The sequence below is a fragment of the Phaseolus vulgaris genome, chromosome 11, assembly GCF_051622355.1.
Source record: "Phaseolus vulgaris cultivar YP4 chromosome 11, ASM5162235v1, whole genome shotgun sequence".
NCBI lineage: Eukaryota > Viridiplantae > Streptophyta > Magnoliopsida > Fabales > Fabaceae > Phaseolus > Phaseolus vulgaris.
The window spans coordinates 9,761,542-9,785,729 of NC_143508.1; the positions used below are offsets into that span (position 1 = coordinate 9,761,542).

General features: G+C 33.2%; 3 protein-coding genes and 1 pseudogene across 9 annotated transcripts; 3 read left to right on the top strand and 1 right to left on the bottom strand.

Annotated features, from left to right (window-relative positions):
* Positions 1-480: 480 nt before the first annotated feature.
* On the top strand, positions 481-6,955 carry OTLD1 (OTU-like cysteine protease family protein). 7 transcript variants are annotated; one of them, XM_068645270.1, is made up of 9 exons: positions 492-652; positions 831-876; positions 966-1,748; positions 2,280-2,441; positions 3,158-3,235; positions 5,715-5,793; positions 5,861-6,006; positions 6,267-6,332; positions 6,418-6,955. In XM_068645270.1, exons 3-9 carry the CDS (start codon positions 1,116-1,118, stop codon positions 6,793-6,795), a joined length of 1,542 nt encoding a protein of 513 aa, XP_068501371.1. In that variant the 5' UTR covers positions 492-652; positions 831-876; positions 966-1,115; the 3' UTR covers positions 6,796-6,955. The 7 variants fall into 7 exon arrangements, with proteins under 7 accessions (XP_090153211.1, XP_068501371.1, XP_090153209.1 ...); XM_090297083.1 differs by having other exon boundaries at positions 514-652; positions 956-1,748; XM_068645335.2 differs by lacking the exon at positions 492-652 and adding an exon at positions 653-741.
* A 4,371-nt stretch (positions 6,956-11,326) lies between these two features.
* Positions 11,327-12,184, top strand: LOC137833895 (protein FAR-RED IMPAIRED RESPONSE 1-like). Its single transcript, XM_068641967.1, has one exon. The coding sequence runs from the start codon at positions 11,327-11,329 to the stop codon at positions 12,182-12,184; it is 858 nt and encodes a 285-aa protein (XP_068498068.1).
* A 7-nt stretch (positions 12,185-12,191) lies between these two features.
* On the top strand, positions 12,192-13,487 carry LOC137833901 (uncharacterized; annotated as a pseudogene).
* Positions 13,488-19,127: 5,640 nt separating this feature from the next.
* Positions 19,128-19,715, bottom strand: LOC137833903 (uncharacterized). Its single transcript, XM_068641973.1, has one exon. The coding sequence runs from the start codon at positions 19,713-19,715 to the stop codon at positions 19,128-19,130; it is 588 nt and encodes a 195-aa protein (XP_068498074.1).
* Between the last annotated feature and the right edge of the window lie 4,473 nt (positions 19,716-24,188).

Consider the following 24,188-nt stretch of genomic DNA (forward strand, 5'->3'; position numbering starts at 1 on the left):
TATATATAATTATATAAATTGACAATAAATATTTATATATACGAATTTTTTTTTTTAAAAGATGTTTTTTATGACTGGTTTAAAATGATTTTTTTTCTTATTTTTATAATTGTAATAAAAAAATTATATAATAAGTTTAAGTTTTTAGAAAATTAATTTCTGTTCAGTTTTAAAATTGTGTCCATGATAGAATTGTTATAAATTTAATAAATATTTTTTTGAATTGAACATTTCACCAATACATGTTCTACAAATACATGTTCTACAAGTGTCGATATCCAATATATGATCGATAGACACGTTATCTATGAGGAGTGTCGAGTCATGTCTAATATATTTTTATGAAAAAGAATTATTGTTATACTTTTAAAAAAAGGAGAGTAGTGAAAAATAAGAATATATTTGTTTAATGAGTTGGTATAGGTATTATTTTATCTTAGGGAAGAAGAAAAGAATTTACATTGCATAAGAAAAGACAAAGGAAGTAAAAGTGGCACGTGGGATCAAGTGTGGGTGGGTGGCCAGGTGTAAGGTGGTGAGGGAGGGGACGTTGGTGTTGAAACTCACCGTTCCTTCACCGTTAAAACCTTTCCACACTTTTCTCCTTTCTCTATTCTTCTCTTCAAAAACCCTAATCAATCCTTCTTTTCAGGTCAGTCACTCAACCACTCCATCTCGCATTATTCCCTTTCTTTCTTTTTCTCAATTTTCACATAATCACCATATCCATTTACCCTCTTCGTAATAATTACATTTGCAATTACATTTTTCCTTTCTTATCTTTCATTTCTACCACCGAGACGCCAATTTTTTGGTTTCGATGCGTGCAGGTTGGGGTCGCGGAGGGTTTTGATTTTTCGGCGGCGGAAAATCTTGGTAAAATTCGTCTTCTTAACAAAAAAAGAAAGGTTTTCTTCTTTAAAGTTGGAGGGTTGGGTCTGATGAGAATTGTTAGGGGAATGCAGAGATCGCTTTGCGAGGACCACTACTGCTGTAACGACTCTTTCTTCCAAGGGATTGGCATCACTACGCCCAAGGCCAGGACCCGCGACAAACCAATGATCCAAACCCTCTGAAAATCCAAGATTAGGGTTTGTGTTGCGTTGCCAATTACAATGACTCGTGTGTTGGTCCAGAGAGGTTCTTCCGGTGGTGGTTCTTCCTCAAACGCCAGCCGGAGTGGTGGGTCTTCTTCCAATGCCTCGGTGCGTGCAGAGGCACAGGTTTTGGTTGCGCCGGAGAATACCGACGAGGTTGTTGTTGTTGTGCCAGATGACGTTTTGGAGAGTGGCGATAAGGGGAAGAGTGAGGAGAGTGTTCATTTTGAGCATGGTGATGGGTCGTGTGATGATGACGTGGCTGCTGCTGCTGTTGTTGAGAGTGATGTAAGGGAGGAGTTTGTGAAGAGTGGGCAGAGAGTTGGTGAAAGGGTTGTTGCAGAGAGTGAGGGTGCGAGTGGGGATTCTTCTTCCCCCCCTGTTGGTGGTGGTTCGTGTCCCCCGCCACCTCCGGTGCCGCCTCCCAAGCCTTCTTTGGCGGGGAACATGAATCCAAGGAGGAGTATAGCCGGGAGTTTGAATTCGGGTAGTGGTGGATCGTCGAGGAGGACATCTGCATGGCCGGTTGTTCCGGCCAGGACTTCGCCTGCTGGGTCTAGGCCGTCTTCTCCCAGGTCACATAATGAAAGTGAGGGGTACAATAGTGCTGATGAACAGAAGCCTTGCCTGGTTTCATCTTATGATGATTTTGTAAGTTGATGACTCCCTTTGTACTGAATTTCAGTGTTGCTATGGGTGTTGCTATATGATTCTCTTTAGGCCATATTGGTAAGGAATGGTATTGATAATTTAGCCAATTCCTCTTTCTTTTATAAGAGAATAATCATGATTAAGCAACTATTTAGCTATACCCTTGGCATTTCTTCCTTGTCATGGATACAAAGTAATTGAAATAACATGATGACATATTTAACACGGTTTATATCTTTTTAGGATTAAGTTATATAGTGCTTCAGGGAATGTGTTTAATTTGTATAGAGCACTTGCCATTATTGATCATTCATACATCGCATTTCTTTATGCCGGCAATCCTATGGTGGGTTGTATATCGATACTTGCATAGGGATATCTTTATGTATTTTGTTACAATCTTTTTTGCTAAGTTTCTCTATGTGAATTTGAAGATGATATGACCGTTTTGTTTCTTGACAGCCTTTTCCGAGATCCTTTATGTCAACATATGTATTTAATAAATTGGACTTTTATTGACATCTATTCCAGGAAAGGGAGCGGCAGTTTGAAATTGATATCAGAAGGGCAAAAGGTTACGAAGTAAAAAAAATGCTGGAGGATGGAAATTGTCTTTTCCGAGCTGTTGCAGATCAGGTGTATGGGGACCCTGAACTGTATGATTTGGTCAGACAGATGTGCATAGATTATATGGTATGATAATGTTGTATTAATTTGTATTTATGGCAACTATCCGCACTGTATATGCTTCTGCTCACTATAACTGATAGTATGTTTCTCATTATCTTCTCATGATCAGAAGCTGATTTAATTTCAATGGGTTTCAGTTATCTTAACAGTGTTGATTTTTTGAAAGGATTTAGTTCTTTTTAGCTTTTGTCAACCATGTCTTTTTAGAACATTGGATTTTAGGTTGCTCGTTTTTGGGTGAAGAGGGCATTGAGAGAATTGGCACTATGGTTGGGGAAAAATCATATGGGCAATGGTAACTTGGTCGGCAGTTGATAAAATGAGAAGAGCAAGCCTAAACTCACAATTTTTTAGGGAATGTTTTACAATTTTGGTGCCCATAAGGGATTCAGGAAAGTCCAGTAACTTTATTTTATTTAATTTTTTTATTTGTCAGTGGCTAATACATGTATATTTGCACAATCGGATTGAATTTCCTTAAATTATTGTTCCTTGTCCTGCTTTCTTGCTTTTAGTTTGGTTGGAATTTATTTTTCCTGTTTGAATTTTCATTAATATGCTGTCTCTAATTCAAGTGACAAATTGTTTTAAGTATGTACATTCAACTGAATGGTGGCACATTTTTGTATATGCATAATTCCTAGATTTTTCTCATTTACATACGTTGGTAGAGTTTTATTGAACTTCAGAGGATGAAGTATTTCTGGTTTTATCTTCAGGAGCAAGAGAGAGATCATTTTTCTCAGTTTATAACTGAAGGGTTCACATCTTACTGCAAGAGAAAAAGAAGAGATAAGGTATTTGGCAGTACAATTGGAAGACATTTTATTTCTTGGTTCAACGGAAAACTTTAAGTTATTATTGGGATTTAAGGTCTTTGTGTTTGGATATAATTGCTTTATTTCCCTCTCTTTTCATTTGCTATATTATATGGAGCTTTGCAGGAAACTGTTTAGTTTTTATTTATTGTAAATATATTTTTGGCAAACTGCAGTTTACGATGTTATATACTATCAAAGCTGTATGCCTGTGATAGAAACTGGTTCAGATTAAGCACACAAAAAGTGTACTGGTTAGTAATAATCAGAATTTGAGAGATCAAGGAACTCCCCTACAATACCAACTACCAACTGATTAACTCCTCTCAACCCCTCTTCCTATTTATGGGGGGGGGGTGCATGCATTTATTTGCCCATGAAACTTGATCTCTTGTTCCATTGTGAACTGTATTGTTGCACAAGATTGCAGATCATGTGGGTGGTAAGATGCCAACTTTTTCCTTGATACTCACTGCGATTCTTGATCTCAAGATTTTTATTATTGTTTTAGTTGTCGAGAATGATGTTGGGTAGCTTTTGTTGTGTTTCTCCCGTTAATTTTTTAGATTTTTTTTGTATTTTTTCTTTTCCTTGAGCTGCTGGTTCTATTCTCTCCAAACATCATATTCTGTTATATTGTTTCTGTCTTCGTCATTAGGTCCTACCTTTTCACTCCATTGGTTCATAATGCTTCATTCATTCATTCGGTGTTGCATTTTGCTTTCTCTCCTTCCAGGAAACTCTATCTGAGAGCTCCTCTCAATGAAACCATGATTGTTTCATGTCTTCTTCAGGTACTAATGTTGTCCTCAAAACTCTGGTCTGCATTGGTCAGCCCCGAACTGGTCCCCCTTCCATCATAACTGGAATCAATCTTGAAGTCATTTTCTAGACAATTTCCCCATTCAACTAGGGCTCTCATACCAGATGTTAGAACTGTTTCAGATTATGCACATAAAGACTGTACTGTGATGAACTGAAAGAATGCACAAGTTCCCTGAATTTAAGAGATCCAGGACTCTCCCTAGCCACAATACTAATGTAATGGGTGGTTTGAGAACTATCTATTTGAATAATTGGTTAGAATTTTTCTTTCTTCGTTCTTTGTATCTACAATAAAATGTGATGGTTTAGTTGTAAGAGAGTTAAACCCCCTTTCACTAACATGACGTTACCCTAATGTTATGGAATTTTGGTGTGTTGTCATAACTGAAACATTCCTTGAATGACGTGGGGACAATGAGTTAGGTGAATTGAAGCTTGACTTCTGGTTAACCTATTTTGTGGTGGCATAGATTAACAACACAATAAGAGAAAATCTAGAAATGTGATAGAACTGTCATCTTTTAATATTTTCCTCTGCCTCACTTGACATAATAAATGTCTGTTAGTTCTCTTAATTTTTTGGCATGCCTCACATCAGTGTTTCAAATACGAGGAATTTAAGTTGGAACCAGTAAGTTCTGTTATAAGTAATCTAATCTAGTACTTGCGTGTTGAGACTGTTTTCTGTCTGTCATGAATAATTTAATCTAGAACTTAAATGTGTCGAGACTAGTTTTTCTGTCTGTCAGTTGTGCAAAAAACTTAATTTCTTTAAAGGAAGTGGACATCAATATTTACACGTCATTGCAAACCTAATATAATCTCTGGATTTTTTTCTGTATTTTCAATAATGTGGATGTGGATTTTCCTTTTAAAGGAAGTGGGCATCAATATTTACATGTGGCTCTTAGACAATATTCTCATAATTAAATCAATCTGTCTTCTTTCTCTGACCGTATTTACCTTATTTGGATTAGTGCCATTGTGGATTGTAACCATTCCTTGGCATTCAATTTATGAGATTAACAGTATTTAATTTTCTGCACTTACTCATAGCTAGTGGTGAGCTTGTCCATTATAGAATGACATTTGTATATCAATTTCTTGGAAAAAAGATCGTGTGCATTAATACTGTGGTAATATTATCTGAGTAGTATTTTCATTTGGAATATGGTTCTTTGGACAGATCCCTTGTCTCTTGGTGTTTTGTGTTTCCATTTTTTTTTTTTTTCAAAGTAAATTGTGTATACCTTCTCTATACCTAGAAATTGTCCCAAAAAAACTAATTGTTGGTTAAGAGTAAAGCATATCAGTAGTATCTTTAATAGAATTTATGTTGTCAACAGTCATAGATATTAGTGTTGATGGATGTAATAATGAATGCTTTAATTAGCCTGTGTCATGTTCTTGAAACGTAGTTTGTTGTAAGGAGTTGAAGCTGGCAGTAATCTCTCATAAGGGGCACTGAAAACATAATTTTAGCTTCTACCAGCTATATATGGGGCACCGAAATTGCATGATTGTTTATGCAACTCATATGACCCTTACTTTTTTAATACCGTTTGTCTGTTAGAAAGTGTTTCGAGCTATTTTGAATTTAGGCAAAACTTATGTTCATCCTTTTTGGCAACAGGTTTATGGAAACAATGTTGAGATCCAAGCCATGTGTGAAATGTATAATCGTCCAATTCACATATACTCCTACAGCATAGGTGAGCCTCTGAAACTTTGATGTCTGATTGTTTATGTAACCATTCTATAACATCAATCATTGTGCAGAACCTATCAATATCTTTCATGGAAGCTACAACACTGATACGCCACCAATTCGATTGAGTTTTCATCATGGGAATCATTACAACTCCCTTGTTGACCCACGGCGCTTATCAATTGGTGCTGGGCTTGGGTTCAGCAGTCTTCGTGGAGTAAGTACCATTGCCTATTATTTCATAAGTTGCTGTCATTCTTCTCCTTTGTCATGATTTTAATTTTCTATACTGCTGTGAGACATCGAGAGTTTAGGTTTATCTGACAACGGATAATTAAACTTCGTATTGTACTCTGGAATAAATGATTATATGAAACCTCATAACAATTTTAGGGCTCAGAACTCTGGAAGTTGTGACATTAATAAATTGGTTTGCTAATAGTTGATGGCCCTTGTGTGTTTCATGATGATACGCAGACAAATGTTGACAAAGATCAAGTCAAGGCTGCTATTAAATCTCAACAGGAACAACAGATAAATAATGTAAGTATTTCAAATTGAAATGGTGAGGATGGCAGTTTCTTTCTTAACTCGGTTGCAACAATAATTTTTATATTGTTTTCAACAGGCACTTTTAGCTGAGGGTAGGTTTTACTCTGATCTTGAGCTGACAGAAAAGGAAATTGAACGCATGGTCATAGAAGTTTCTCGAGCTGAGTACCTTTCAGATAGTGGTACATTTAAGCAACAGCTTGGTGACAGAGAGTCCTCTACCTCAAACGCTGAACCATCGTCTTCTGGAGCAACAGGATCATCCGGCACTGGTGGTGGAAAAGAGCATGGTTGTGATCTGAGTAGTGGAATGCAAATTTTACTATCGATGGGATTCACATACATTCAAGCGATTGAGGCTTACAGCATATTTGGAGACGATGTTGATTCTATGGTTTGTTACCTCTTAGAAACTGGCAGTAGCAGCAGACGAAAGGGCAAGGCCACTGAATGATGCCTTCTTCGACTTTAATAAATAACTATCTTTACTTTTTAAATTCACTTTAATAAATATAAATACCCTGTATCAACCTACTAATCATCCTTTTACTTCAATTTCCTATCTCCCATATTCATCACTATATAGCATATAAATACAAATTTTATTTGCCTAATCATCATCCAATGTAGCATTTATCTATCTTACTTTTATAGCAAATATTTCAATAACGTCTGCTCTTTATATAAAATCTTTTGCAATAATTTTTTATTACATTTTTTATTGCATTTAACTTGCATTAGTACCCTTCATATATTCATCTATAGTATTAATTTTGGATATGATTGGCAAGGCATTATTTTGATAAGGAAGTATTTTTTTCTCACTAGTTCAGGGTTTTTTTAAAACTCTAGTTTTAAATGTTAATCTTTTATGATTATTTCCATTTTATCTTTCAAGAATTTATTCACCCTTTCTATTAATATTACCTATGAAAGGTATGTTTACAAACACATGTATATATATAAATTTTTTACTTTGTACTTTTTAATAATTAAAATATCCATATTATTAGTTAACATTAAATTTTAAATATTGATATATAATGTCTTTCAGTAATATATTCATCTACCATTATATTAATTAACATAATGGAAATATGATGTCTGCTTAATGTTATTTAATTTTAAATTTGAATCAGGAGTATTTTAAAGATAATCTGGAATAGTAAAATACATATATTTTTAAAATAATTGAAAAATACATTATTAAAATAATTGGTTTAAAAAGATTAGTTTTTAAATAAAAAGCAACAAATTATATTTGGTGTATTTATTTTTGTCACTTTATATTTAGAATTTATTTTTTATATAAGTATACCCAATATTTATAAGATATTGGCTTGCTTTTTATGTTACATTCTTTTTAACTATTACATCAGTTAACATAAAAAAATTGATATATATATATATATATATATATATCAATTTTTGGTGTGTGTGTATGAATATATAAAAGTTCCTGAAAAAGTTTTCAATTTTTTTTTCAAATACTATGAAGTCCTAGCATTGTATTAATTATTTTTATTTTTAAAATATTTATATGAAAAGATGGGTGAGTTAAAGGGTCCAATTGGCTTAAAAGGATTTTTTTTATTGTTGACTTTTTTTAAGAGATTTATAATGGTTAACGGGTAATCTTTTTTAATGTTAAATTGATGTATTAGATTGGTTTGCTTTTGTATATAATTTATTTTAGTAATGCCATGATATATGACATATTTGAATAAAATTTAAATTTTATAAATTTATGTATGTTATTTTTTTTATAAATGTATTAAAAAAAATTTAAAAATTATTGAAACCAGTTTGACCTCAGTTAAATCTTTGAATTTCGCAATTATCATCCTGCTTTGATTTATTTTCACTAAAAAACATAGAACAAGTGTGTTTTTTAAGACTAGAAATCTTAAAATTTTCAATTCAAATAAATAAATACGAACTAATTAAGCTACAGAAAAATTATATAAAGTACTATTTTTTTTTTCTTTAACAATCGCAATTTTAGAAACAAATATGTTGACTTTTATTATCGCTTAATTATCAGTTTCTAACATGTAAAAATATAATTTATATATTTTTAGTGATTTTCATTATTGATTTTCAAATAATTTTTCCAATGCTTACATAAATTTATAAAATAACTAGTTTAATTTGAATTTTCAAATTAGTTTAAATGATAAAAAGAAATATGAATAACATTAATTTATTTTTAATATTAAATTACAGTAAGTGGAAATCCAATAAATGTTTAAAGTGAAATATAAGAAATAAATACATAAAAGATTAAGTCAATTGGTGTAAGGCAACTTCTTCCTGCACCTCTACAAATTTCTCCCTGTACCTCCACACTTTCGGAAGACTATTTTGCCCCCTTTAAAAAATGATTTTCAGATTGATCTTTCTGAAATATTTTCAGAACGTCTTTTCCAGAACATGTTTTATGAATTTCGGATTTATAAATGTGGAAATTAAAAAAAATGTGTTCAAAAAATAATTATTTGTCTTCCAGATTTTTTATTCCGAAAATATCTTTTGCTAACGGAACTACTATTTTGGAAACACCTAAAACTATAAAGGGTAATTTCAGTCTTTTCGAAAAATGTAGGGGTGCAGGAAGAAAAGTGTAGAGGTGCAGGAAGAAACACCCTTGGTGTAATTATTAGACAGTAGAGAACCTGTGTAACTAGTAACCTTCTCTCTAACATCTCTATATTGTAAACTTGTCTTGTGATAACTTCTTCCATAATATTTATAATTTTTTCAAACAAGTTTACTCTTTTATCCTATTTTTCACTCATCTAATTCTATACAGAAAAAAACTTCTTAAATGACTATTTTTCTCCTAAAATAATTAACAAGATTCTATTAATCAATTTATTTCAAAATTGATGTTTACTGACATTTTTTTCTATCTTCATCTGTTAACCGTAACTAGTCTTCTTTTCAGAAAACCCACAAAAGTAAATTAAATTCAGTTTGGCTTATTCTCACTCAACTTGACCAATTTTTTTATCCAGAATAAACTAATTTAAAAATAAATTATTCAAATAAACTTTTCACTATTTAATTCCTAAACTACACACGTTTATTAGTCGCTATGAAAAATTAGCTCCTAATGTAAAACAGTTGCCACGTAATACAGACCAAAATTTGGTTCTTAGGAAGTCAAATTCTGGCATAATTTTTTTAAAATTTATTTTGAAATATGGAAAAAAAAGTAGGGAGAATCTGTTATTCAGGGACTGAATTCTGAATGTATCAAAAGTGAATGATATAATTGCATAAATAATATTGGGAAGAGTTTATTTGGATAATTTTTAAAGAAACTTTAATCTAGAAAATAAAAATCAGCATGAGCAAAGAAAAATACAAAATGTACAAATTAACCATTACCCTTATGGAACCTATGAGGAGCATAATAAATAGTCATAGAATCCTAGCAACTCAGATAAACAAATAGTTGTTGAAGAAAGACCAAATAAAATAAATATATTCTATAATATATATATGGCAAATTTTACAATTAATTTTGTAAAATTAAATTATACTTAAAATTTATTTTTAAATATTATATTAAAATTATATAAAATTTATTATAATAATAAAAAAGAATTTGTTGAACTTATCAAATTATTAATTAACTTTTTATTATAATCTTACATATGAGTTGTGAGGTTTAAGAAAAGTATGTTTGAACACATTTATAAAAAAATTATAATAATTAAGAATAATAATCAACAATAAATGTGATTTTTTTTACTTCATAACTTTTTTTTTATACTTCTCCTTCTTTTGGAGTTAAATCTCAACATAAAAAATACATTCTGAAAAGGCTTTTGCTTCCTGCACCCCCACAATTCTTAATATTCCTAAAGTATCCTTGACCTATAATTTGAAAAGGGCACTCTCCTGGACTTGCATTGTAGCAGTTCATCTTCGTCACTGAAATATCAATTACTGTTGGGTGTCTTTGCAATTCTTCGGAGCAAGGTGGAGCAATACAGAACGTTGCCGAAGTATTGTTCGGGTGTTAGAGGTAAGACTATAGTTTTTTTTAAAGGCATGACGGTTATGGGGATTTCGAGGTTACCGGATATCGGGATCTGGTAATATATTCCGGATTTAAGAATCCGTAATTAATTACATTGTGTTTTCCAGATGAGGGGTGTTCCGGAAGTAAAATTATCATAGATTGTTGTTTTCCGGAAGCCTGAATTGTATTACGGATTGGTGAATCCGGAAGCTTAAATTGCATTATGGATTGGTGAATCTGGAAGCTTAAATTGCATTATGGATTTCTGAATCCGGAATGGTTTTTTTTGGTTATGGATTCCTGAATCCAGAATGGTTTTTTTGAGTTATGGATTGGTGGATCTGGAATGATTTTTTTGACTTATGGATTCATGGATCCGAAATGCAATGATTTAGTTTTTTTTTGTTTTGTTTGTAGAAGCATGGACAGTAGTCAAGAAATTGAACAAGAATTATATGATGGGGTTGATGTGTGAGATGATGATGAATGTATAAATGCGTTCACTACAGATGAGGTAAGGTTAAGTTTGTAAAGTATGTTTAAGTTGTTTGTTAATTAGTAAATGAAATAATTTGTTATGATAACTTTTGTAGATATTTCGTACTCGGGATGAGCTCCTAAAGTGAGTTAGAAAAGTTGCATTTCACTTTGGTTTTGTTATTGTGATATTGAGATCGGATACTTCAACTGGCCAATGAGGAAGAAAGACATTTGTATTATTAGGTTGTGAGAGAGGTGGTAAATACAGACAATATAAGAAGGATTTAAAGGTTACTGAGAGTGGAACTAGGAAATGTGGTTGTCCTTTCAGATTACGAGGGTATCCAATAAAGAGTGGTCAATGATGGATATTGAAATTAATTTGTGGGTCTCATAATCATGAGTTGGCAAATACATTGGTTGGTCATCCATATGCTGGTTCACATGTAGTGAGAAGTCAATGCTTATGGACATGACAAAGAGTTCGGTGAAGCCTAGAAATATTTTGCTAACAATGAAAGAGCATAATGAGAAAAATGTCAGCATAATAAAACAAGTTTATAATGCACGATATATGTACAAAAGATCAGTACGAGGTGATAGAACTGAAATGCAACAATTGATGATGTTACTTAAGCGAGATATGTATATCTATTGGTCTAGGTTTGAAGAAGGGACGAATGTTGTGCAAGATTTATTTTGGACACACCCTGATTCAGTGAAGTTATTGAATGCCTTTAACATTGTATTGATGATGGACAATACGTATAAAACTAATAGGTATAGGATGCCCTTGTTTGAAGTTGTTGGTGTAACCTCAACGGGATTGACCTTCAGTGCTGCATTTATGTTACTCGCATCAGAACGTCATCATAACTTTGTATGGGCCCTCAAGAAGCTAAAAGGTTTGTTTTTGAGAGTTGATTCATACCCAAAGGTTGTGGTTAGTGATAGAGATATTGCTTTAATGAATGCAATAAATGTTGTGTTTCCCGAAGCTGCTAATTTGTTATGTCGTTTTCACATTGATAAAAATGTTAAAGCAAAATGTAAAATGATTGTTTATCCAAAAGAGGCATGGGATCAAGTGATGGAATCTTGGGGAGCAATTGTTGATTGTGAAAATGTAGAGTCCTATGAACATCGTGTGGAGGCTTTTAATGTTGTTTGTTCACCATGGCCTATATTTACTGAATATGTGATTAGTACTTGGTTAAATCCACATAAAGAGAAGTTTGTTAAGGCTTGGACGGATAAAGTCATGCACTTAGGCAACATGACAAGTAACAGGGTTGAGGCTGCACATTGGAGTTTAAAGAGGATCCCTTGAGAAGTCAATGGGGGACTTATGCTTTTGTTGGGATTCCATTAATAAGATGATCATCTTGCAACATAATGCAATTAAATCTTCATTTGAAAAGAGTTTGCATGTAGTGAGTCATGTCTTCAATGTAACAAGATATAAGAAATTGGTTGGCTTCGTTTCAAAATATGCCTTGCAGTATATTGCAGAAGAGAGTGATCGAGTTGAATATGTTGGTTTAGATAAATCTCATTGTGGGTGCACCATTAGATCTACTCATGGCCTTCCTTGTGCTTGTGATTTGACTTCCTTTGGTGTTGGTAGCATACCATTGCATTCAGTGCATTTCATTTGGACACGATTAAGCTTTTTAGATATTTCAAATGATGATACTTTAGCAGAGTTGTCCATCCAACAAGAGTGGGTTGTCATCATGAATCGGTTCAATGAGGTTGACATGGCTGGTAAGATTAACATCAAAGTCCAAATTACGTGAGATTGCCTATCCAGATAAGACATCTTTATGTCCACCAACGGAGAAAGTCAAAACAAAAGGTGCACAAAAAGGGCGTCAGAGTAAATTTGGTAGATCAACGAAGCGAATTCCTTCTTACTTTGAACATGTTGATGCCATTCTTTCACAACATGATAGTTCATCTAGTTTGAAATGTAGCAAGGGATTTATTTCAGAGACTCCTCTGACCAAATCAATACCAATGCTACAACAATTTCCAGTGCGAATTCATCCTTACATTGTTGATATTGTTGATGTTAAGGCTGACGGTCATTGTGGTTATCATGCGGTTGGTGCATTATTGGGTATGGGAGAGGAGTCCTGGGCTATTGTACGCATGAACTTGCATAAAGAACTTTGTCAATGGCGTCAAGAATATATTGATTTGTTTGGCGGTGATGAACGATATGAATTTCTGAAAAATTCACTTCTAGTTGACCACATGGTAATTCTATAAATTTTGAATGATGTTATTAATTGTAAAATGGTGTATGAGTTGGATTAACTTGTTACATTTTCTTATGTTTGCAGATAAGTACAGATAAGTGGATGACAATACCGGATATGGGATACGTTATTGCGAATCGATATAATGTGATTGTTGTGTGTTTATCTCTTAAACAATCATTGACTATTTTTCCATTAAGATCCCAACCTCCAACAGATTTTAATCATCACCGCATCATCTGTATTGGACATGTTCATGGAAATCATTTTGTTCAGGTTTGTTCAACTTCATTGTTAATGAATTTTAGGAATCATAGAAAAACATAATTCATAATTAATGACATTGTTTACAATTTTTAACAGGTTTAGTTGCAACAAGGTTGCCCGATTCCACCAACAGATATTTTATGGTCTACTCATTGTTATCCAATTGCCAAAACTTGGTGTTCATATTATACTAGTCGGATGCAAATGTTTACACAAATTATGTCCATTAGGCGACATTTATAGTTTTAATTGCATTGATAAATGAATATGTTAACATTCTTACTGTTATAAATGCGGAAGAAGAATTGTCTAATTTCATAACCAAAATGTTCATTCATCAAATTTAGAAATTTAGAAATAATTGTAAACTAAGTCTTTCTTCACGAAATTACAAAACATAACAACAACTAAAATGATCATCATCGTCGTCCGTGTCGTCGTCTGCGAACATACACAAACATGTCCTCGGTGGCTGATCGGGCTAGCATCAAGGCTGTCTGTGTCCCTTCCCATGCAGGTGAATCCTCGGTTAAATGACCATCATCTATAATCAATTGCAAGGTGGATGCTATTCTTCTACAAAGACCCTACAATTATAAACAAATTACATTGATTGCAATTGAGAATGTATTATTTAAATAAACAAGTAATAAGTTCTTACCACTGCGGGATGCTCAGAGATAGTATCATTCCCGTCCTGACGTCGTCCATCAGGGGTAATCACCGGAGGTCGATTATCCTCAGCCATCTGAATGATATATGGATGTGATATAGACCGAAACCACTCCAAATATGCAGGAACACAGGTTCCAACATCAGCTGCTAATACGACACCCTGTACGAGGTTAGCATTAAAATCTAACCATCGATGGTCGATCTCAGATGTGGAGGGATCACCATTGGCTGGGTGACGAGGGATACACTGTATATATCCATACTGTCTAAGTACACGTTCAGGCAAATGCATCTGCCTACAAGCCCTCAATTGAATGTACCCTGAAAATAAAGAAATCCACTCAAAAGGACGCACCGCTCTATGCTCTTCATAGGGCATCCATTGAACAACACTTATACAAAGACTATCTAATTGCATCCGAACAGATGCAAGTGTGGACAACCTACTCCCGACCACATATTTCATACACCGCGGCTCATCCTCAACATAGTCATCCCGAACTTGTCGATGCCCAATACTCGAAAAGTGCTCATATATCCACGATGCCAATAACATGACATACCAGCTAACTGTCTAGTATTTGCATAAGAACCATCTCCCAACTGCTCATACATGTGGGTCAAAGCAGCTGCTGCCCATGAGTATCCTCCGGTGTGCCTTAAATCTACAAATAATCCTAAGTAGGATACACTAATCGATGTAGCACTCTTATCTGCAAAGATGGTGCAACCTACTAGGTGTAACAAATATGCCCGTGCAGCCACAGTCCATTGTCTCCTGCTACATGCGTCCTCATACATCTCCCTCAACCAGCTTAGACGCACATGTCCACCCCGACAATGGCGAGTCTCAGCAACTGCTACTCCCCGTTCTACACGAAGTGAATCAACAAGCAAATCGGTCGCCGCAGCTACATTCAAGCTCGGGTACGTGTAAAACTGACCGATAATTGGGAGGTGCAACAAATTCGACACATCATCCAATGTGATGGTCAACTCACCTACAGGAAGATGAAAAGAATTTGTCTCTGGGTGCCACCTTTCTACAAAGGCACACAACAATCCTTTGTCTATTGTGTCATAGCTTGCCCCAACAAGTCCAACTAAACCTGACAACTCCACTGTAGGTAGTATCCGAGGATGAGGAGCACCCATCTTATTCATTTTTCGGCCATGAGACACCAATTTTAACTCTCCTCGATCCTAATTTAACCAACCAAAATCATATAAAATATTGGCGGTGATGAACGAAAATCATATCAAATTAACAATGAACAAGTATCATAATACAACATATTTACTTACCACACCATTCCATAATTGCATGGCCACATGGTCTTCATAACTTGTCAATAATGTCCCATCTCGTGGACCTCCAGGATAACCTTCACCTTCTACTTCAGGTGCATCTTCGTCCTCCACCTCCATTTGGGGTTCAGCTTCTTCAAGTTCAACATGTTCTTCATCTCCATTAACATGTCTTCTTCTTCTTCTAACAGAGGTTGTGGGACGTAGACGATCACCTTGTGAACCTCCTCCCCTAGTCTTCACCATTTCTATTCAATTACACCATTCCAGTTAAACCAAATTACAAACTAATGAATAAGATGTTGAACCAATACAAGCACAAAACAACAAATATAAAATTCTATTGAAACCAAAAGAGATAAAAAAAAAAAGCATTGTATCATTTCTACTAAACAAACATTGTTATCTAAGATCATAAAAACACAGGTCCGGATCTTCCTTTTATTATATATGTGACTTTGTCTGATCCTTGTTAATGTAACACGAGTTAAATATTTTCAGGAGATTGATTGCAATATACTGGGATTACTGTATCATAGATAAAACATTGCAGTTATACATCTTTCCCATTTTACTTATGATGTATTTCTTATTCATCTATGTAATTTAACTATTTTTCAAATGCAGATTCTGACAATGGAGTATGTTCCGGGGATTAAAATAAATAAAATACAAGCTTTAGATGAACTTAGTGTTTGGGTGGGTCCCGTAAAGATCTCCCATGTTGGATTCCAAGTACACACTTTGCATGCTATATACTTAACTTTTGGTTTAATCATATCATATTGCATAAAATAAGAGAACAAGTAAGAACTTGCACAGTAGAAGGGTGGCAAAGAAGTTTTGCATAAAATATTGTTACATTCCCTTTTCAGCTCAAATAGAAATTGATTTGATCTTTGGCTGTTTTTGGTACTGCACTTAGCATTGGAAAACATTATGATAATTGTGAAGTTTAAAAAAGATTAATAAACAGGGAGTTCTAATAATTTGTTTTACCAGTTAACATTCATATTATTTCAACTAATTTATATGGATTTCATGAGCAGAGGGGAATAAAAATTCAAAACTTTCCCGGATCCAAAATTTTAAACGTTCCCGGATTCAAAAATTTGAAACTTTTTTGGATCAAAAAATTCGGAACTTTCCCGGAACTATAAATTCGGGATTTTACCGCAAGCATAAATTCGGGACTCAAGCGGATTCTATGATTTGGAATGCTATAAAACACTTACAGAAACAAAAATCCATAAAAAAAACCGGATGTGCAGATCCGAAAGCAACGAAATTAACTTACCTTGATTAAAAACACTCTATATCAGCAAGAGAAAATGTCTAAGATTGTAAGGATGGCGATTTGTAGGTGCGGCTGCTGCTAGAAAATGAAACCCACGGCTGCGCACTGAGAGAATGGTTGCCTGCGCCTTTTAGGGTTTTTTTTAAGTGAAGGGTATTTTTGGAATTTGAAAAACTATTAAGGACGATTTAGTCTTTGCATAAGACTGTGGGAGTGCAGGAAGAAAAACATGGGGGTGCAGGAAGCAATTGCCTTCTGAAAATTGTGTTTTAAAACAAATGAGGGTGGTCGAGTATTTATGGAGGCGACTAAAGAAGACAGCTTCTTCCTGCACCTCCATCATTTCTTTGGGCACCTCCGTAAAGTTTAAAAATACCAAAATTATCCTTCAGTAAAAAGATAAAAATGAGAAAGGAAGTTACTTCGTGTGGTGGGGTGCATCTGGAGCTTGAGTGGTGGTGGTCCTTGTAGTGGTGTTGGAAGTGGTGCTGAAGGTGGTTGAGGTGGTGCACGGTGGTAGGTAGCAGCGGTGGTAGGTGGTGTTGGCATTGGCACTGTTGATGAGGTACATTCTCATTCTCATTCTCATTCTTCTGCCTTAAATAAATATTTCCACATTAGTTAATCCGGTGGATCCACGGATCACATAATTCGGTGCTTAAGTAAAGCGTTTCGGATTAGATAACTTTTGTGCATACCGGATCTGGAACCTGCCAAAGTCATATTTCCAGATTGTGTAATCTGGTACCAAATGAACTATGGATTACGCAATCCGGAAGTGATTTTAGAACTTTCAATATGTCTTGCGTATTACGTAGTCCGATACTCATTTTGCTATATGAATTTCAATTACGCATTACATTACATAATTTGGAACATCAAACATGACTTACGAATTACATAATCCGGTAGTCATTTTGCTGTGAAAATTTTGACTTATGGATTACACAATCCGAAAGTCACCTGAAATGACTTATGGATTACGTAATCCGGAATTCATTATGCTGTTAAAATTTGACTTATGGATTATACTATCCGGAAGTCAAGTTGCCAATTACAAAATCTTATGCTATTTTTGTTTTGCATATGTGAATTTATGGAAATTATAATAAAATGAAAATTTATGTTTTATGAATGAAGGTGTAAGTATGGAAGAATTAATGAATTTTGTGCATCAACATGGATTGTTTGAAGGGGACTATGGTATCCATTTTACAACAGATGAGGTGAATACAATTTCATTTCATTTATGTTTATTGCATTATAATTTGAAGAAGTGATTTTGTAATATTGTTAGAATAACTTTGTGTAGCCTTCGCGAGAAGACTTACTTGAATTGGTCCGTAGGGTTGGTTATGGTACTCATAATCATGATTTGTATGATACCTTAGTTGGTCATCCATATGCAGGCAGATTAAAAATGAATGAACATTCAATGCTTGTTGATATGACTAAAAGCATGGTTAAGCCAGGTAACATTCTACGTACTTTGAAGGAGAATAATGAGGATAATATGACAACAATAAAGCAAATATACAATGCAAGATAATCGTACAAGAGATCAGTTAGAGGACCAAGAACTGAATTACAACAGTTAATAATGTTGTTAGACCGTGACAACTATCTTCACTGGAGTACATGTCATGAGTCTTCAAATATTGTTAGTGATATTTTTTGGACTCATTCTGATGCTGTGAAACTCTTGAATGCATTTAACATTGTATTCTTAATGGATACAACTTACAAAACAAACAAATATCGACTGCCTTTGCTTGAGATTGTTGGTGTAACTTGTACAGGTTTGTCCTTTTCTGCTGGTTTTGCATTCTTATCTAGCGAGAAAGAAAAGAACTTCATATGGGCATTACAAAAATTTAGAGGGTCACTTTTGACATCGCATGTGGGGCCTGAAGTCATTATTTGCGATAGAGATCTTGCTTTGATGAATGCCATCAATATTGTATTTCCTAAAACAAGAAATCTTCTTTGTCGGTTTCACATCAATAAGAATGTTAAAGCAAAGTGTAAAATGTTGGTAGATTCTGTCGAGGCTTGGGAAGTTGTGATGGATTCATGGAAGACTATCATTGACTGTACAGAGATTGGTAAATTTGATGAGTTTGTGAAAAATTTTGAAACTATTTGTTCACCGTGGCCATTACTTTTTGAATATGTGAAGAACACTTGGATTATTCCGCACAAAGAAAAGTTTGTCAAGTGTTGGACAAATTTGTTAATGCATTTGGGAAATACAACATCAAACAGGTATATGAATGCCTTTAGTTTGTTTAGAACGTGTATAACGTGTAATTGTTTTATTATGTTTTATACTTATACAGGGTTGAATCAGCTCATTGGTCTTTGAAACGAATATTAGAAAATAGCATGGGAGACCTGTGCTCGTGTTGGGATGCTATCAAGCATGTTATTATACTTCAACATAACGAGATTAAGACATCATTTCAAATGAGTCTACATGTGATAGGACACACATTCAATGTGCAATTGTATAAAATGTTCGTTGGCTCTATATCTAAACATGCTTTAATTCTCATTGCTGGGCAACGACGTGGTACAACACTGGGTCGATCTCCAAGTTCACCTCTGTGAATGTATGGGTGTGATACTGTCCTAAACCAAGACATGTACTCAGGAACACATGCAGATGGACTGGAAGCAACTCTCAAACCTGTCACCACGTGGTGATCAAACTGCAACCACCTTTGATCAATGACATGTGCATTAGGAGCCTCAGCCACCATCGGTGATGATGGAATGCTCTGCTTGTACCCAAATTGGCGCAAAACACGCTCGGGCATATATCTATATGATAAGCTGCCCAATCGCAAGTGACCCGAGAATAAATAGATGGTCTCAAATGGTCTACTCAATCTATGGTCCTCATACGGAGTCCAGATGATGTCATCGTGTGTGACCCCATCCAACTGCACCCGCATATCACCAACTGTGCAAATCTGAAGGGCAACAATATACCGTGCTGCCCGCGGGTGTACATCGTCATATGAGGGATTAATATCCCTTCTTCCCATGCCCGAGAAGTGCTCATAAATCCATGCATACATAATTCAATCATATTAATTATAAAATATTTAATACAAAACATTATGGAATGTAACATGTGATTGTTAATTATTTGTATGGTTTCATACCTGAACCAGTGTCGCATAACTGGCCAACTGCTTCGTGTTAAAATAAGATGCATCCCCCAACTGCTCATATAGATATGTAAGTGTTGCTGCTCCCCATGCATATCCATGACCCATATGTAGATTGCTGAATAACAATAAGTACGATATAGATACATAGGTGGCACTTTTATCTGCAAAAATAATGCATCCAAGCAGATACAACAAGTAAGCCCTGACAGCACACTCCCAAGCCTCTTGAGCGCAACATTCCTCATATATATCTTGAAGCCAACTCAATCGTACGTGGACGCCTCGACACTGCCTCATCTCAGCCTTCCCCCGAGTCTCATCCACCCCTAGTAACTCAGTTAAAATTGTTGCAGCTCTGTTGTACTCTAAGGGCACATATGTTGGGAATTGACCCAAAATGGGGAGGTGTAAAAGAGATGACACATCATCAAGTGTGATGGTCATCTCACCTACGGGAAGGTGGAAGGAGTTTGTCTCCCGATGCCACCTTTCGACAAAGGCTGAAATCAATCCCTTGTCACCCACTTCATAACTTATATTGCACAAACTAAACAATCCGGAATTTTGTACAAGTAGCTCAATATTAGCATGAGGCATCCCAAATTTACGTAATTTCCTACCGTGAGATACCAATTTAAGTTCTCCCTTATCCTAATATAAATTTTGTATATATTAAATATAATTAAATAAATTTAAACAATAATTAATAAAGATAATTTAATTGAAGGTTTTTTCGTTCTTAGCTCACCCTCCCAAAGCTTAACAACAACATGGTCAGCAAAATTTACCAGTAAAGACATATCAGAAGGTCCTCCAGGAAACCCTTCTCCCTGGTCTACATGGTCATCATTCTGTAAACCTTGTTCATTGTCATTATCAATATGAACATCATCATCAATCCTTTCCTCGACACCACCTCGGTCTCTTCTACGGACGGATGTCGTCGGTCTTCTGCGATCCACCACCTCTAGTTTTAGCCATATCTATCCACAACACAATTTAAATTTCAATTATTTACAAATAATAAATAATATAATCATGAATTTGTGTACATAATATAAAATTTTAAAAAAGTTTTTAACAAGTGGGTTGGAAACTAAATATATAACAAAAACGCAAAATCACAAAAATCAAACTTTGTAAGAACACTACCAGATTACATAATCCGAAACACACACAATGTAAACCTAAACCGGATTACATAATCCGAAACACACACAATGTAAACCTAAACCGGATTACCTAATTCGGAATTACTAAAATAACCTAAACCGGATTAAGTAATCCGGTATTACTTTACATTCACAACTATACCGGATTACATAATCCGGTGCCTATTATGAAAAAATGCAGAGAGTACTGGATTACACAACAAACGGATTACACAGCAGCAGGTTTCAAAAGCAATGCAAAATTTGGAAAATTCAACTTACTAACATGAGAAGAGAGCACTTTGGATGTGTGAGTGATAGAGAATGTGGGGTTTAGAGAGATTTGAGAGATGAAGAGAAAAAAACCTTCGAATAGGAGTGTGGAGCGGTGCCGCTGGAAGGAACAGAGAGAAAACGCACGAAAGTGAAAGTGAAAGTGAAGGTTAAGTAGGTTAAAGGTATATTAAACTATTATTTTAATTTTTTAATATTTTTACTGAGGAATATATTAGTAAATGTACTTTTAGTATGGGAGTGGGAGAAGAAGTCATGGAGGTGCAGGAAGAAGCTGTCCTAAAGAAAAGGGCTAATTAATGTTGGCAAACAGGGTAATCCATAAACACATTTACAAAAGGAATTTATTCTTCACTCATATTTTCAAGCTACACATCCATAAACTTTAAAATTTCAATTTTACCTTTTTAAAATTTATATTTTAAATTGTACAATTTAAAATATAATTTTTTATTTTAAATATACAATTCAAAAATATAAATATGTATTATAAAATATACATTCTAAAAAAATTACATTCCAAATATACAAATTGTATTTTAGATTATACATTTTATGATTTTTTAATATTTAAAAGAAATATATATATATTTTAGTATTCCAAATATATAATCTAAAATATATTAATACATATGGTAAATTTTACGAATTGCAGCAGTGCCCCTGTACAAATTAGGGTGAAAAAAAGTACATGAATAAAAAAAAACATAAAAAGATGGAGAATCAAAAGGCTTTCAAAACCCTGTCGAATAAGACTTACTCACGAGCCTTAAATTTTAATAATTCGACATACGTTTATATAGAAAAATATAAAATATAAATTCTAAAAATGAATTGCTAACAAAGGAGATGAGAACAAGCACCGCCTCAAAAAGGGAAGTTTGGGTGCAAAGAGAAGAATGCATAGGTGACAAAGAGTTTTTCTTTCTGCACCCCATAATTTATTCTCTTTTCCTTACATAATATAGAAAATAAGTTTAAACAAAACTCTAGTATTAATCAATAAGTTCATCAAATTAATTAGGTAATTGAAAGGGTAAATTACCTATCTAGCACCATTTTGTTTTTATTTTCCTATCTAGCACTTTTTTATTTTTTATTTCCCTATCTAGCACCATTTCAAAAATAAATCAATAAATAATAATTTATTTATTTTTTGATAATTTTAATTTTGAATGCATTAAAAAATAAATATTTTTAATGTTTAAAATAGTTAGAAATATAATTAATGAATAAAGAAATGAGTTTTTATAAAATAAAATAAAATAAATTAAAATTTTTAGTTTTAAATTATTTTTTTTTAAGAATGAAGAAAATAAAAAAATTAAACCCTACAACAACATAAAAGTTGAATCTATAAACATAAATTACTATTTATTTTTATTATTATTGACATAATTACAAAAAAATACATGACATAATTAAAAAAAATCAAAGTCAATTAGTATTAATTAATAGTGGATACATAAGTAATATTGAAGTGTCTACCCTAAATGCAAAATCCTAAAAAAAAACTAATGCAAATGTTACACTTAATGCTTAAAAATGAGAAGCAAAAAATGAAAAAAAAAGTCTAGAAAATAAAAACAGCAACAATAAAAAAAAAGAATGGTAGAAAAAAAATAATAACTAAAAACATAAAAGATATAAAATAAAGGCAAAACAAATTAAGATAAAGATAAAAGATATAAAAATAAATCCAAATAAGATAAATATAAGAGATATAAGGTTATGCTAAATAAGTATATGTTGATCATAAAAATGAAAATAAATGAAAGATGATAATTCATTTAATATTTTCTTCAATGGTACATTAAATAGTTTGTATGAAATGAAACATAATTAATTATGAGAAGTGCACAATCTAGTAATGTTGGGACATATTCTTTATGTGTTTGACAATATGAACATTTTTTTCCGATCATGTTGTTCTTTTATGTCTATATCAGTCCTTATTTAACTTTGTTTTTTATAATTATGTCCTATATTTTTTACTTAAAATTAACATAATTACATCATCAATAATAATAAAAATAAATACTAATTTATGTTTATATATTCAACTTTTATGTTGTTGTAGACTTTAATTTTTTATTATTCATTCTTAAAAAAATAATTTTAAACTAAACATTTTAAATTTATTAATTTTTTATTTTTATTTTGTAAAAATACATTTCTTTATTCATTAATTATATTTCTAACTATTTTAAACATTAAAAATATTTATTTTTTAATGCATTCAAAATTAAAATTATAAAAAAAAATTTAATTTATTATTTTTTAATTTATTTTTGAAATGGTGCTAGATAGGAAAATAAAAGGGTGCTAGATAGGAAATAAAAACAAAAGGATACTAGATAGAAAAATAAAAACAAAAAGATGTTAATTAGGAAAATAAAAGTGTAAATGGTGCTAGATAGAAAATTCACCCTAATTGAAAAGTAAACATGACATAATAAGCATTACATGATAAAAAGTAAACCGGTTGCATTTGTTTAATATATTTAGTAAATTAAGGTGTTGCTAATGTTAAAGAAAATGTGTTTCTTGGATGAATGATATAGAAGATAATTCGTTAACATAGAAGATACAAAAATTATTGATGGAAAAATTATAATCACTTCTATTTTTTCCATTTTCGAGAAAGACTTAATATACTATCATTTCCGTTCAAACAAATGGAATATATATTGTACAGATAATTTGCGTTTCCACAATCAACTTGTTTATTATGTTTGGGTATTAGATATGTTACTTGTGATGCACCTCCATTACTTCTTCATCCACCTTCATATAATTTTTAAATATAAAAAAAATGAATATTGGATTAACCACATCAGAACCTCGAACTGGATCTGGAATTTCTGGAATGTATATTGTGTACATTCCGATTTGTAAA